Raw genomic sequence first — 15,086 nt, 5'->3', positions numbered from 1 at the left:
GAATCAGTCAATCGAGAGAAGGAGAGGGGAAGTTGTCCGGCGAGAGCAGCGAAAGCCGCTCCAACGCTGGTCTGTTTTGATATCAGAATTGTTAGCTTCAAAAGAAAGGTTCCGGTAGGAAATTGAATAAACAGCTCCGTCTAAAGTCGGAATGAATGACGACAGAAGGATGGTAAGAGAGAAGGCGGAGAAGAGAGAGAGTCGAGAACGTCTTTGTCATGAGTCCCCCTCCCCCAAATCTCACTTCTGAACAGGTAGAGAGAGAGGGGGGGGGGGGTATGTCCCAGGCTGATGGTCCATCTGGTTGGGGTGGGGGCGTGTGCTTAGAGGCCTTAGATGTGGAAAGTGGGGGAGTGGAACATCTTCTGCATAGCTCCTTCTTTTTTCTCACAAATGCCTGGCTCCGGATTCGCTGCCCCACGGTTACCCTCTTTTTTTTCTCTCTCGTTTGCCCCTCCTCCTCTGACGCCGCTGTACGGGTAGTAGCAACGCCAAGATTATGGCGACAAAATAAAGGAGACACTTTTTCTTCCGTTGTCGCTATACATTCATTTCCCACACGGATGATTTCATGTGCCATGCCATCCAACTGTTGTTCTCTGCTGCGCAGCCGATTGTGTTGTATTATGCGGCGATGCGACGCGCCCTCCACCACCACCACCATGAGGCATCAGGATTCCCACCACTAGGCAAAGGGCGCATGGCGGGCAGCAACTTGTCAACTGAGGCGACGCCGTCTTGGGTCAGGCAGAGACAAGAATTGGGCCCCTCCCCTCCCCCCATGATCCAGAGTGTGATTGTAGTCCACTACGGGCAAGCGTGGCTCGTCTTCTTCTCTGGGGATGGGGGAGTGATCCGACGAGGCTCATTGATACCTCGGGTTGAAGTTGTCGTGCGACTGCGCGTAGCTACACAGAACAATGGCCACCCAACGTTTGGTCAGGGTTAATCCAGCCCGTGGTATCGTTTTCTTTTGTTCAGCCTCGTCATGGCGGTGATGGACTGGCCGGAGGCAGAAGAAGCCATGCCCCGGAAGAAATCAAAGGTTGGCTCCTCGTGGCTTTGCCGTGTTCTCTCTCTCTCTCTCTCTCTCTCTCTCTCTCAACCGAATCCCTCTCGAGTGTGTGTGTGCGTGTGTTTGTGTGCTGTTGTATTTCCTCCAAAGAAGAAAAGAAAAGAGATCAGACTGGACTCACCTGCTGGCGTGGTCCTCGCAGGTAGTGATCCTGTATTGGAAAAAAGGACAGGGGTGTTCTCGTTGTCAAGTTGATGGACAATGGAGAGAGAATATCAGAGGTAAGAAGAGGTAGAAGGCAGAAAACGGAGCTCCGAGAGGGGAGGAGGGGAAGCGGAAGAGGGCTCTGCTTTTTATTCTAGAATGGAGGGCGGGGGGGCGGGTGATAGAGGGACGGTTGGATGGACGGAAAGTGGGTTGGTCCTCTCTGATGGTGGTGGCTTGGATAGCAGCGGATCAACCACTATGAGTTAGTACCGATGGCGGAGAGTGTGTGTTATTACGACTACAACCGGTGTTGCTGCCTATCTCCGTGACGAGGATTGGAGTATCTACATGTATTCTCATCTATCCTACTGAAATTTGGGCGAGTGTCGCCGAGCGGTCTCGCTTGACCTGCGGGAAGAAGGAGATGAATACCTTGCGTTCTCAAAAAGTAATTTTACAACGGGGAAGAAATAAAAGCCTTGAACCGGTATTCCGGGGGGCAGAAAGGGCTACGGAGCGTGCGTGTCTGCGCGCATGTGCCAAGACCGAAGGCAGTACGACGTAATAATAGGCGAAGAGGCGGGCAGAGAAAAGTGAGAGAGGGACCGACCGGGGGGTTGCTGTAATGCAGAGCCGAATCACAATACAGGGCGGCAGAGTCTGACTCGACAACGGAGGCGGCCGAGGGAGGAGGGATTGGATAGAAAGAGAGGCGAGGAAGTGGGGAAAGACGAGAGAGTAGGAGGGGTGCGTTACAGTCCGGGATGGAGAGAGAGAGAGAGAGAGCTTGGATTCATTTCTACATTATATACTCCTGCATCGTTGCAGAGTAAAGTGCCAACTCGGTAGTGGCATGAGTATTTATGCTCAGTCTCAGTCTCACTTTCCGCTCACGAGTGTCTCTGCGCGCCAAAATGAACCGCTCCCAGAAGAGGGCCGGTAGAAAAAGAAAAGAGGTTGAGGGGTGCAATGCGTAGGTTCATTTTACGTTGTTGATGCCAATCAACCCGGCTGTACGTTGTTGCATTGTTCTTTTTCTCTATGAATTGTGTGCCCTGTCATCCCATGTGCGATGTGCTTGTGTGTGTGTGTGTGTGTGTGTGTGTGTGGCTGGCCGATGCCGATGAACGGAGAGGGGACTCAGTGCACGGCACGGTGAAGAAGAAGAAGAAGGCTCATTTAGAAGTATAACGGGTGGATGCCGTTCCAAACACACATCGCTCTTTACCTCCTCTGCCCTTGACCTTATTCGGCGAGTGTAGGAATATGCTTTGGCATCGGTCGCAAGGGTGATGGTGAACATGATGGCCACAACTGGACTAATACGAAAAAGAAGGGAAAGGATATAACACATAGGTAAGTGTAAATCAACGCGACACAAAACCTCTTGTCTTTGTGTTTTATTCCTGACTTACCATGATGTGCGTGTGAGCCAAGTACTATCACAGGTACTCCGTAGAGGTGATGGGAGTACTACTGTGTATATCCCACGGTAATACCCTACCCCCCCCCGAACCACAATGGCCTTACCTCAAGACACCAGAAACCCCTCGTACAAATCTCGGGGTTGACCCATCTACTCGACCGGCGAGTCTCGGTATTTCTACCAGACACAGACAGACATCTTGCCTTAATCCGAAGACGGGTTCAGGACAAGGGCCAAATCCGAAAAGGCAGCATTCGCACGGGCTAAGCCTACCAAGGTTCAACAGCATCCGTCCCCACATGCAGGCCAGCAGCATCAAGCAGCAGCGCAAGGGCCCTGTGCACTGACGATGCATACACTCCCACACCCCCCCCCCCCCTGCAACTTCAACTGGGGGAGGCCCGGCGGCGGGCAACGTCAATAGCACATGGGAAACGGCACCAGACTCATTAGTTTTACTCTACACATACGTCCTGCATCCAGGTTGGATGTTGCCTGGTTGGTTGAGTCCTGACGCAGCCGATGGGGCCAATTCGAGCATGTCAGCCTCCCGGTGATACGGGTGATTTTTTTCTCCCCCTGTCTCTGACCTTTTGATAAGAGAGGAGGAGAGAAGAGAAGGATGCATCCATGGCTGTCCGTCTTTCGTTCACAGTGCCATCTGAGACTACAGAGACCACTGAATCATCAATGTCATCATAGAGACTGGGAGAGAACAAACCAAAACCATGGAGGGATGGTGCGCCAGAGAGAACGACCAGGAAGGTGCGAGCGGGCCAATGGAACCGTCGTGACAACATGCGCACCAGCTGACGGTCATTACGAGCGTATTACGAGCACATTGAACTTGGCTAGTATTAGATCTGCAGTCTGTACGGATTGGTCTCGGGTCCGTAGCCCGTAGAGAGAGTAATAATAAATTATACTGGTAGGCGATCGATGCTGAGACGCTGGCTGGCAACGCTAGTTGTCGTGACGAAGGATGCAGACGCTCTTATTCCGTAGGGCCGACGGATTGACGGCGTTACCCACGACCACGACGGACTTGATGATGCCCATACCGATAGACACTACGACGGCTCCCATGTCAATGAACGCTCCCGAGGCTACGAGAGGTGGTGAAGTACGAGTAGCAGGTAGCAATCCATAGCCTGTATCCGTACTCCGCATCCGTAGGTAAACCATAATATGCGAATGTCAAATCATCGACATCATAAAAATACCCCAACAGGCCAATCACAGCAATGACCAAAGTAGCCTTATCTGAGACCAACCAGCAAGCCCGGATTTTCAGAAGCTACGACAACGATAGCCACGGAGAGAGGCATTTTTCTCTCCAGACACTCCCCCCCTCCGAGACAACCAGAGAATAATCCCCGCACCTTTGTTGGTTTGTCTGAAGAAGAGGCTCTGTTTTTCTCTTCTTGCTCGGTACGGATACTACAATATGATCAATATTACTGGTAATTCCTGTATAATACTTGGCACAAAAAAAAAAAAAAAGAAAAGAAAGAAAGCCCGGTGTTGCTCCCGTGTACGCATATGCGGACATGTTCTGCCCGACAGGTGACATGTTCTCCGCCCTGATTACTTGTTTCACCATCCCGTGGTTCATCATGTTATATCTCTATCTATCGATCTTCTTATCCGACGTCATCGTCACTGTTTGTGCTACCATTGTATTTGATGCCATCGTGGTTTTTTTGGTGTATATTCCTATTGTATAGCCAACACGCTTATTTCCCCGTACAGAATAGGCAAATACTGCTGCGTACTAAAAGCAGATCGTACAGTACTCCAGGTTAAATTCTGGATCCCTGGGCAAGAAGCAGCGAATGTCTAGATGTGTATTACAAAATCAGTGTCCATCTCTCCATACTTTGTACGTAACTGTTTCTCCTCAGAGACCACAAATCTATCCACCCCCCGGGCCTCCCCACCCCCGGCTTGCTTTTCTATGGAGACGATTTTTCAACCTCGCCTTCTCTGAGAGGGGGGGGGGCGAATTTAAAAGCAACACACACATTATTCACGGCTCATTTCGAGGAGGGAGAGAGAGCAGTTGTACAAACTCAAACATGCCCCCCAAAAGAGGGGGGGGGTTCGGTAGGGATCCCAGCCTCCCCCGACATCGGCTCTGTAACTCTTCTTCTTCTTCAACTGTGTGGAAGGCAGGGTGACAAAAAAAGATGGACAGAAACAAGGCCTGGTTGCAGCGGGGCGAATGGTAACGTCGTAAGGAAAGGCCAAGGAATGGAGCGGCTTCGGTCTACCTACAATTACTGTACATGTACGAGGACGGTATCCTCCTCTGTCTGTACCAATCCATTCGCCACTGATGTTGCCTCCGTAACTTTTTTTTTTCTCTGCTCGCAACCCGACTTCTTCCGAAACACTCCTCCTTCCTCATCCTCAGGACGGCTGCATACTCATACGGAGAGACCTCTCCTCTCTCCCCCTCTGTGGACCACATCTGCTTCCCGTTGCCAATAATCAAGCGGCAATTTCCCCGTCAAACTCTACTCGGCGTGAAGAGTCATAGTCCCAAATGTCCCCCGCGTCCAACTCACCTGCTTGCCCCCCCTAGTCCTTGCCCTCTCTATCTTGTGTGTCGCCGCTCTTTCTCTTGCCCCTCCCCTCCTTCGAAACTGGTCTGACGATTAAAATTCGGAGCCGCTGTAAGCGGTGGGTTTTCTGGCATGCCTTTATTGAATTTGATCCTGAGGCAGCCAAGTCTTCTCCTCTTATGGGCCGCGGTTCCAAAATCAACTGACATATTTAGTCCCATAGAAACCCATGCCTTCCATGGGGAGATGTTAACCCCCAAAAGCTTGGCATTGTAGTCTTGCTCCTGTCATTGCTTTTTCGATGGTACGAGTCATGATATATCGATAGTAACCATCGCCGTACTGTCTGACACAGCATTTTGGCTTCACTTGTTTACTAGCCCAACTCCATGTTTTACATGATGTTTGTTTTACAATTCGGAATGCATGTAACATTTTACAAAAAAAAGAATTATACAAAAAAAATACATTAAACCACCTTTTTTTTTAAAAAAAAAAATAATAAAAATAATAATAAAAATAAATAAAAAGTCTACTTGTCAGCATAGTACAAATCACTTCTCGTTTGAACCAAATATTTCCCATCTCCTCTACCTGCTGAGTGTGGACCCTGAGATCTCATATCTCTTGGCGCGCGGTAGATTACGCGCGCGCATATTGGGCAGGTTCGACGCGTCCCTAGCCCCACTCCGCGAAGCCCGCATCATCCTTCTGCATCATCGCCAAACTCTCTCTTCCAGACGCGTAGCAACAAGCTATCGCCATCTCGGCCCAAACCCGATTCTCATCACTTCCCAACTCTATCTCTTTCTTCTTCTTCGGCCTTTCGGTGTGGCTTACAGTCCACCCGAACCAAACCACCCCGGCCCAGATGTTTGGCCCACTACCAGATTTGACCCCGCGAGATGTTAGTTCACGGACGCAAACATCTTTTTTTATGTTTCCGTTCCCCTCCCCGTCTTGTCTGTCCCTACAAGCTTAGCTGACCGACGCCCCAGTCGCACTCGCTGTGGTATTCGTCATCCCGAAGTCCGGTCTATGCCAGCCCGTCAAACGACACTGCATTCCCCAACGACCCCCATCATCACCAGAACGGCGAACGCGGCGGTCACAATGGTGGTGGCAGCGGTGGCCACGGCCGTCGACGCGGACAGGCCCTCGAACGCACCGCCCTGCACCGCCTAGCCATGGACGAGTTCTGGATGGCCAGACGCAAGCACGGCGTCGCCAACTTTGGCAGCCACTGGCTCAAACCCCCGGGCATCCCCAAGACGCTGCACCAGCTCCTCGAGGAGAGGCGCGAGCAGGAAGAGCACCAGGAGGCCATGCGGCGCGAGCAGCTAGCCCAGGAACTTGCCGAGGCGGAAGCGGAGGCTGCCGCCGCTGCTGCCGGGGGGGAGGGGCCAGACGGGGAGGATGGGGAGATGGATGACGTGCAGCTCGACGGGGCGCAGGATCTCGACGACGATATACCCGAGGCCGGAGACGATTACTTCATGTCCAATGATGAGGACGATGACGGGGATGATAGTGACGAGAGCGACAGTGACGAGCAAGACTCGGAGGACGATGAGGAGGAGGGCGGCGGAGGGGGCGAAGAGGAAGATGATGAGGCCATGCGCGAGGGAAGGCAGAACGATCTCGTCGCCGCGAGAATGCGCATGACAGACGACGCCTTTCGCGAAGCCCTCGTCCGCGGCGACCCGGATGGGGACGACATGTACGGCGGGGACGAGGAGCTCCACGAGCAAGACCAAGGCCACATGCTAGACGAGGAAGATTTCGGTGCCTACCCGATGGGTGAAGAGGACGGCGACGACGCCATCGACATGGATGCCAACCTGGACGATGATATACCCGAGGCCGACGAGCCGGGCGGCTACGAGCATACCGACTCCGGGGCCGACCTGAGTAGCAGGAGCAGCAGGAGCAGCAGGAGCAGCAGCGTGAGTGCTAGTGTCATAAGCAGCGACATGCGACGCGACAGAGATAGCGATGATGGTCATCAGCATCATCATCATCTTCTCCATCATCATCTCGGTTCTATCGGCAGTGCTGGTGGCAGTAGTGTTGCTAGTGGTAATGAGCAGAATGGCGATGAAAGCATCATGATGCCTAGCAGTGACGACGGACACGGCCACCACCACGGAGAGGACAATGACGATGATGATGATGATGACGACGACGACGTCGTCGGATTCGCACCACGTGTTGCTCCCCTCGGCCCTCCTCAGTCTCCCACCCTTCGTGGAGGGGGTCTGAACTTTGGCCGAGGTGGTCAGCCTCGTCCTAGTCTGGACATGAGCGGCTTCTTGTCACAGGATGAGAGTAGCTTTATGGACAGTAGTCCTGTACAGGCGAGACGAGCAAGGCATGGTTGACTAGTCTGTGCTACATGCTCTTTCCCTGTATTATAAGCATTGGCGGTTTTTTTTCCCCCTTTTTTTAAAAAACTCTTTTTTTCTCTTTTTCCACACACAAGTCAAGGGCGGACAGACTTCTTTTCGCTCATCACACACCCGGAGTTGAGGACAGTATAATTATATCTGTATGAATTATGAAATGCCGTGTATAGTTTATATATATACATATACGCATACTATTACAAAAGGGACGCTACAATTGTGAGCAATAGAATAAAGAAGACGAAGAGAAATTAACAAAGCAATAATCGCTTCCCCCCTTTTCCCCCGGCGTTGAAAGAGCAATGTGAAGAAGTAGAAAAATAGAGAGTTATGTACCAGCGCCCAACCAGGACCTCCCTCTCCCTCATACCCTCTCTCTCATGACTCTTATCGTACAGAAAAGAAGAAGCAAAAAAAAAGAAAGAAATAAAGAAATAAAGAAAAAACCTTGATCGTCGTCGATATGCGTTGTTGTGTATCTTACTGTATTCGCGCGGCCTCGTCTCTGAAAACGAAGGTGGAGAGGGGAGGGGAGGGATGTGGTAGACTCGGGTAAGAGAAGTGGTATAGATGCCAAAAAAAACAAAAAAACAAAAACAAAAAAAAAAGAGGTCTAGAACAACCAGACGTAGACGAATAGCAGGATGACAAAGGTGAAGAAGCCGAGCCACACCTTCCACGGTATGCCGGACCTCTCAGCCATGATCATCATGCGGTTCATGGTCCCCCGGAGACGGATCCTGGTCCTGTCAAATGTCTCGTTCATCGTTTCCGCTAGGGCTGAGGATTCTCGGATTTCGTCACCAATGGCCGATGTCATCTGTTTTTTTTTTCAAAATTGTCAGCTCTTGTTTCCTTTTTTCCTTTTTTCCTTTTCCCCTCTTTTCCTCCCAGGTGCCTCGTCTCTCTCGCTCTCTCTCTCTCTCTCTATGATAAGGTAGAGAGAGGGAGGAGGGGGGGGAAGCAAGATGGAGGTAAAGAAAAATCAAGAATGATTCTGAAAGAAAATGGAAAATAGGAAAATGAGAATAAAACTTCAGCAAGTTCAGCACTCACGTCCTTTAGAACCCGGACCTTGCCGAGGATCCCAGCGACCTGATCGTCATTCTGACTCTCCAGCTCATTCAGGACCGCATCGCTATACTGCCCCTTCCTATTCGGCGTTGCCGATCGGAAGCCTCCTCCTCCTCCTCCTCCTCCTCCTCCTCCCCCGGGGGTGATGGGAGCGCCGCCGTATGCCGACGAAGACTGTTGCCGGTGCTGGTACGGGTTCGCGCCCACTCCGTATCCGTATCCGCCTACGCTTCCCGGGCTCGATCGTGCAGACTGCTGGCCGGGGTTGTAGCCTGCAAAGAGTTGACTCCGCGCGTCGCGCTGGTGGAGGGATGAGACGCCGAATCTGCAAGGTAAGAAGATGCACATCTTCATCAGTCCTCTTCTCCTGCCCTTTTTTTTCACTTTTTTTTTCTTCTCTTTTTTCTGCTTTGATCGGGGGGACGAACCGTTGCGACATGGCTATGTGCGTATATGTGTGAAGGATTCCTGGAGGAATAGGAGAGTAGAGCACCCTGTCGTTGTACTTGTAGGCCTTGCTCGATATAGTAGGGTTGATGTAGATGCGTCGTCGTCGTTTTGTTGGATGTAGGGATGTTCAGTTGTTTGTTGGTGGTAAGGATGGCTGTTGTTAATGATATATGTAATTGTAATGTATGTATTTTTTTTTTTTTTTTGGGGGCGGGGGGGGGGGGGGGCAGTTAAATTACTAACCTTGTTGCGCGACACGACAAAAGTACAGATTACAAAAGTATGTGATGCTGCCTAGGGATCCATTTTCAGGCGCTAGAAGTGATGGGGGGGTTTTAAGAGGCCACCTAACAAGATGTAGCTCGCTGTTATCACGATATTGATACTTGGAAATATGACAATAATAATAAGCGTCCCCAGCCACGTAGATGAAGTTGTATATACATGTACACGATACTCAAATCTCAAATCTTGCTCTTTTTTTTAATCGTAGTACTTTGTCCGCCTCAGCACTTGTGGCCTTCTTGCCTACAATGCGCAGTGCCCCATGAGTCATGGCAGAGCCTCTTCCAAGGTCGAGTCCAGAGTACGTCGAGCTTTGCCCGCAGAACGAGGGATGCACAACGGGGGGTGCAGGCTATCAATACGCGTACCCTTGGACAAAAGCTCGTGTCCATCTATAGCTCTTAGCTGGGCCTGTGCCGTCACGTGTTCGTCGATGCTCAGCACCGCTGCTACTCTTATTCTTGTCCCGTCTCCCTCTTCGCGAGATATCCTGACCTCTCCTTGCTACGCTCGCCCCGTCCCCGTCCCTCCGGTGTTTCTCCCTGGTCCTGGTCCATATATAAGACCTCCTTTTGGTACCTAAAGGCAAAGCATCTTACCCTGTACATATCATTCCGTTGAAATTCACATCACCGCCCTCTCGGGGGGAGGGGGGGGGGGTTGTTTCTTTTTCTTTCTTCATTGATTCTCTTTCTCTCCTCGTCCGCTTGCTCTTACCGTCTTAGTATCAGTTGCATCACATCAACGTGGTTCAACGTGGTATGTGGTTGGTATTGTTGACATACGATTCATTGCAACTGTCCATGACTTGCCCTCACCGTATCTCATGTAGATGGTCTTATGCAAGTCATTATTATGGAACTTCACCGTAGCACGTTAACTCGGGATTTTTTTTTTTAAAAAAGACTCTCAATCCAACCATAGTGAGGATAGCTTCTTTTACTGTTTTATCTTCCTTACAGTTTCCTCCTTCCCCTGCTCATTCCTTCATAAAATACTCAGCCATAACATGTGTCTTCTGGACGAGATTTCACCTGATGGCTTGCCGGGGTGTACTCGTATACGAACCGTCCTCTGCACAGAGCTGTTCTCTTCCTTCCAGATGCTATCCATCCAGTGCACAGAGAGATAAACCATGCAAAGGGGGTGAGGGTGAGGTAAGAGCGCGAGGGGCATGTAGATCCGATGATCTTTTTAGCTCCTACGACAAGCTCATACAAGACCAGATCAAATCTCCCAGGGGATGCGCGCCCATGTTTTTGTTGTTCCCCTTTCTTTCTCTCTTCGCCTATCCTGTTTCCCCCATCAAGTCGTCATCGGGCAATGTTACCGGTACAACCATCTAACCCGACATGTTGGTGTCCTCGTCAGGGGGCGTGAAGTCGTCGTCGTCGTCCTCATCGTCATCGTCGGCGGGATTCTGCTCAGCAGCCTTGGCGAAGTCGATCTGCTGACCGCGGGTACGGCGACCACCCTCGACAATGTTGTTGAGGTCAATCTCCTCCATGCCCTCATCCTGGCCTTTATTCAAGTCAGTAAAAACAAGTTATCAGAAGAAACAAGCCTCCCCCCCCCCCCCCCCCCCGGGTTTTTTTTTTTGCGAAAACGGCCCCCAAATTGAAAAAAAAAAAAAAAAAAAAAGTTAGCTAACGATCGTGATATATGGCGGCATGAGGGTGAGGGGTATTGTAGAGAATATCAAAAGCTCATGCGGGGAGAACTACTTACGTCGTCTTCGTCTTCATCGTCATCATCGTCATCATCATCATCGTCGTCGTCGTCATCCTCGTCCATGGCACCGTCCTGAGGAACGTCCTGGGCGGGAGCCTTTCCCTTGCCCTTATCCTCGGCAGCGCCCTCCGTGGTGGCGGGGTCCTTGGGGAGGGTAGCTTCAGTGCCAGACATGGTGAGGGGGGTGTTTTAGGTGTTTAATGTTGTCTGGGTGTGTGTATGCTTGGATGAGGTCTGAAGCGTGTGTCGGTTTTTTTTTATTTTGTTTTCGGTTGCGTCGAGAGGAAAGGGGAAGAGAAGGAAAAAAAAGGAGGATGAAATACAGGTGAGAGAGCTTCAGTGGATGAGCTGTGAGAGATGGCTTGTCCTTGCTGCGGGCTGGCGCGGGACTGACCTCGCCTTTTTTTTTTCCTTCTGCCTTTCCTCTGCGGCCTAGACAGGCCTAGAAAGGTCCCCCCCCAGCAGCTGCTGGCAGCTGCTCTGGTGGGGGGGCCGCTCTGTTTGTTTAGTACTCGCATAGCAACGGAGCTAGTCTGTTTGTGGTAATAGTGGGAGGAGAGGACCAAAGCTGGGATGGAGAGTCACGTGGGGAGCTGCATTGATATCGTGCATTACTCGTAGGCATTGTAGCAATATCGCGTCGTCAGACTGCAGTCATCACATACGATGTGCATTGACAACTGCCATATGTCGTTCCTCATCGTGTGCGTAGAGGGAGGATGTGGTTGATCCTCTGGTGAGCTCGGCAAAGCTCATCTGTAGACGTTGGAGTACGGGTATCACGGCGAGCATCCCATCATCATGACTGCTACTAGGACCCTAGGTAGAGAGCATGTCTGAGCACAGTTTTATTTGTCCAGGCACATATTCTCTACTATACTCTTTTTTTATCTGTCAACTCGAGAGATTGGGGCGGGGGGGGGAGGAAGGAGAGAAAAGAAAAACCCCTCTCCATCCTCAAATCCCTTCATCTATCTATCGCCCCCTCCACCGCTGACGAGGACAAACAAGGCGATGCCAACAGCCCACCAGTACCTGCACGCACCCATATCAGCATCAGATCGCAGATGAGTGAGGTTTGTAACATTTTCCTTTTTCTTTGGGGAAAAAAAAAGAGAGAGAAGAAAGGAATTCAGAGGCGTGAAGAGAGACACTTACTTCTGGAGGAACGTCTTCTCCTGCTCCTCGACCTGCTTCCCATTCGTCGATATGACAACCGGCTTGTTCAGCTCCGGCTGCTTTCCTCTCGCCTCCACCACGACCAGGGCCTTGGGACCGAAGTCGCGCGTCTGCCCGGCGTCGATGCGCACGCCCTTGCACGCCACGCCGACCACGTCGCCGCCCCCACTGACCGTGAGGATGATGTTGGGCGAGAAGCCCTTGGCGAAGTTGTCGGCCGACGCCACCGTCGTCCCGGACAGCCACCGAGCGCTCTCGGTGTCGTAGAGCCCCACGCGGACCAGCACCGTACCGTCGCCATCTTCCCCGTCATCATCATCGGAGGAGGAGGGGAGATCGGGCGCCTCGTACGATACCACCGTCGACGACGACGACGTATGCGGGTCGTACGATATCTCGGCGAGGCGGGAGGGCTTCGCGTCCGACGACGGCGAGGTCGACGACGAAAGGGGTTGGATGTAGATTTGCGCTGTGCGAGGGTCGGCTCGGGCTAGTGCCGCGGCGCACAGGGCCGATATGAATGTCGTGATGCGCATGGTTCTTCCCTCGTCCTCGCTTTCTTGCCGTCGCTGCTATTGACCGGTCCTCTGGTATTCTGTCCTTGTTCTTTATTGGTGGCGAAGGCCAGGTGGGACATAAATCTGGATGGCGCGGAAGTGAGGTCAGCCGGCTAATCCCTGGATGTCGCAGTTGCCGTACCAGATACAAAACATGACTGATAGCATCTAGCACATCATCTCTGCTTCTTCTTCTTCTGTACGGATAATGATGTACTGATACTCATCATCGTGATCATCCGGCGCCTTGCTTTCTAGTAGAACCAGATTGAGGAAAAAACCGATAACAATCATATTAATAAATAAACAAAAATAGTAAAAAACCCCGGAACAAGGACCCAGCGTGACAAGTCGCCCAGCGTCTATATGTATATAGATATATACCCAATGCATCCATACCGCATCCCAGAAAGACATACTCCTATTCGCCTTGATACTCCTGCATGCGTATAATCACTTTCGCCCTTTTCTGTGTTGTGGTCAGTCGGCAGATACTGTTTAAAGATATCTCTGCTCCTCGAATGCGCTGCCCGTCTACTCCCGCTTCGCCTTGGCTGTTCTCTCTGAAAGATGGAAGATTCCCAGGCATGATCGTCTCTCCAGGCATGGGAGAGGGGTACCCAAGAAATGCCGGACGGAGAGGTCTCGAGCGATACCGATCATGCTCGGATAGGCAAGGGGGGCATCGCCCGGCCTATGAGTCTTTCTCGTCTCTCTCTCTCTCGTCCGCGTCGTCGTCGTCGTCGTCGTCGTCGTCGCCGTCATCGTCGTCGTCGGCTGCACTGCCATCGGATAACGAGCCCGGTTCGAGAACGTAGCCCGGCGTGCGCTCGACCAGGCCATTGTAGTAGGCGACCAGCACATCCGGGTCGGGGACAATCTTCCAGTCGACCCTGTGGAGGAACTCGAGCTCGAGCAGCTTGAGCTCGGCCAACCGTACGCCACCAACCCTAGCGTACGTGGCATTGTTCCAAAAGGCGTCGGACAGACCCTTTGCGGCGACCGTGGCGGCGGTGATGAGGAAGCGGTGGACGGTGAGGGTGTTGATGGTGAATTCCGGGTACATGAGGCACAGCCGGTCGATGTAGTAGACCATGGCGAGGAGCAAGGGCGGCGTCAGGGTGGCGTGTCTGGCCAGGCGGTGGAGGTAGTCTCGCACCGATATGCCGGGAGGCGTTCTATCGAGTCGGTCAGCAGGGGAGAGGGGAGAGGGGAGGGGAGAGGTATATGCGTGGTGCCGGCCTCAGCTCTCGACCGAGGAGGAAGATGAGGATATGGAGAGAGCATGGAGGGGGAAACGTACCGGGAGTGGAATCGCGTCAACCCATCGTTGGTGACTCGTATGTAGTCGTTCGTCGCGATAAGCTCAGCCAGCATGTTGGCGATGAGCTCGACCACATCTTCGACAGCGCAGAGCTCGTACCGCAGCGGCAGTGTCTTTGGGGGCGCATCCTCTCCCCTGGCTCTCTTGGTCGTCTTGGAGGAATCGTCCTGGGGCCGGGTATGTGCGGCGTCGGACGAGGAGGGAGCACGTCCCTGCTGGTTGGTGGCGTCTGACGAAGGTATCGGCACGCGCCGCTTGTTAGGCGACAGCACAGCCTGGGACGAGTCTGCGTTGTGGGGGCGTGGCTGCGAGGAAGGAGAGGAGGAGGTCGTCATCGCCGGCGCTGCTGCCGCTGAGCCACCGCCGCCGCCAGTAGCAGCAGGGCGCGGCTCAGCGTGCGCGGCTGGACTGGCAGGCGACTTCATCAATGTGCCGCTGGCAGTACAGGCGGGCCGGTGGGATGGCCTCGGTAGAAAGGATCGGCCGGCGCCGGCAAGGGCATGGGGCGGTTCGTGCTGCTGCCGTTGCCGTCGTCGCCTTCTCTCTCTCTCGTGGTGGGTGCGCGTCGTCGACGACCTGGAGGAGCGGAGATGGAGAAGTTACGTAGCGGGAAAGAAGGCGGGGAGGCTCGTGTACGTTGACATGACAGTGGGTCGGCGCCGGCTGCAGCGAGGAGGAGTCAGAGTCAGGAGGGGATCCGGGGTCGTCGAGACGGCGGGGCGCATCGTCGAGCCTCTCGTGTGAAGAGGGAAAGTGGGAATGATATGGATTTTTTTTTACCCGAAAGGGTGATGATGAAGAGACGAAGAGAAGGGAGAGGGGAATGAAAGGGGAAGGAACAAAGAAAAAAGAAGAAGAAAAAAAAA

At 52.5% G+C, this 15,086-nt stretch overlaps 6 protein-coding genes across 6 annotated transcripts; 1 reads left to right on the top strand and 5 right to left on the bottom strand.

Moving 5' to 3' along the window:
• Positions 1-3: 3 nt before the first annotated feature.
• On the bottom strand, positions 4-2,525 carry GMORB2_6415 (uncharacterized protein; the record flags this gene model as incomplete). Its single annotated transcript, XM_035468385.1, has 2 exons — positions 4-66; positions 2,439-2,525. 2 exons carry the CDS (start codon positions 2,523-2,525, stop codon positions 4-6), a joined length of 150 nt encoding a protein of 49 aa, XP_035322366.1.
• A 3,688-nt stretch (positions 2,526-6,213) lies between these two features.
• On the top strand, positions 6,214-7,596 carry GMORB2_6414 (uncharacterized protein; the record flags this gene model as incomplete). Its single annotated transcript, XM_035468384.1, has 2 exons — positions 6,214-7,126; positions 7,367-7,596. Coding segments are annotated over 2 exons (1,143 nt in total), but the record flags the coding sequence as incomplete, so codon positions are not given.
• A 637-nt stretch (positions 7,597-8,233) lies between these two features.
• On the bottom strand, positions 8,234-9,133 carry GMORB2_6413 (blocked early in transport 1; the record flags this gene model as incomplete). The annotated part of the gene is made up of 3 exons (XM_035468383.1): positions 8,234-8,440; positions 8,677-9,019; positions 9,123-9,133. The coding sequence occupies 3 exons, from the start codon at positions 9,131-9,133 to the stop codon at positions 8,234-8,236; spliced, it is 561 nt and encodes a 186-aa protein (XP_035322364.1).
• Positions 9,134-10,771: 1,638 nt separating this feature from the next.
• On the bottom strand, positions 10,772-11,334 carry GMORB2_6412 (Histone chaperone domain CHZ; the record flags this gene model as incomplete). The annotated part of the gene is made up of 2 exons (XM_035468382.1): positions 10,772-10,945; positions 11,158-11,334. 2 exons carry the CDS (start codon positions 11,332-11,334, stop codon positions 10,772-10,774), a joined length of 351 nt encoding a protein of 116 aa, XP_035322363.1.
• A 980-nt stretch (positions 11,335-12,314) lies between these two features.
• GMORB2_6411 (uncharacterized protein) lies at positions 12,315-12,875 on the bottom strand (the record flags this gene model as incomplete). Its single annotated transcript, XM_035468381.1, has 1 exon — positions 12,315-12,875. The coding sequence occupies one exon, from the start codon at positions 12,873-12,875 to the stop codon at positions 12,315-12,317; it is 561 nt and encodes a 186-aa protein (XP_035322362.1).
• A 715-nt stretch (positions 12,876-13,590) lies between these two features.
• GMORB2_6410 (Cyclin) lies at positions 13,591-14,645 on the bottom strand (the record flags this gene model as incomplete). Its single annotated transcript, XM_035468380.1, has 2 exons — positions 13,591-14,074; positions 14,200-14,645. 2 exons carry the CDS (start codon positions 14,643-14,645, stop codon positions 13,591-13,593), a joined length of 930 nt encoding a protein of 309 aa, XP_035322361.1.
• Positions 14,646-15,086: the final 441 nt, after the last annotated feature.

The sequence above is a fragment of the Geosmithia morbida genome (assembly GCF_012550715.1).
Source record: "Geosmithia morbida isolate 1262 chromosome Unknown scaffold_5, whole genome shotgun sequence".
NCBI lineage: Eukaryota > Fungi > Ascomycota > Sordariomycetes > Hypocreales > Bionectriaceae > Geosmithia > Geosmithia morbida.
Note: the sequence above shows the minus strand (reverse complement) of the source record. Positions and strands in the feature narration are given on the sequence as shown.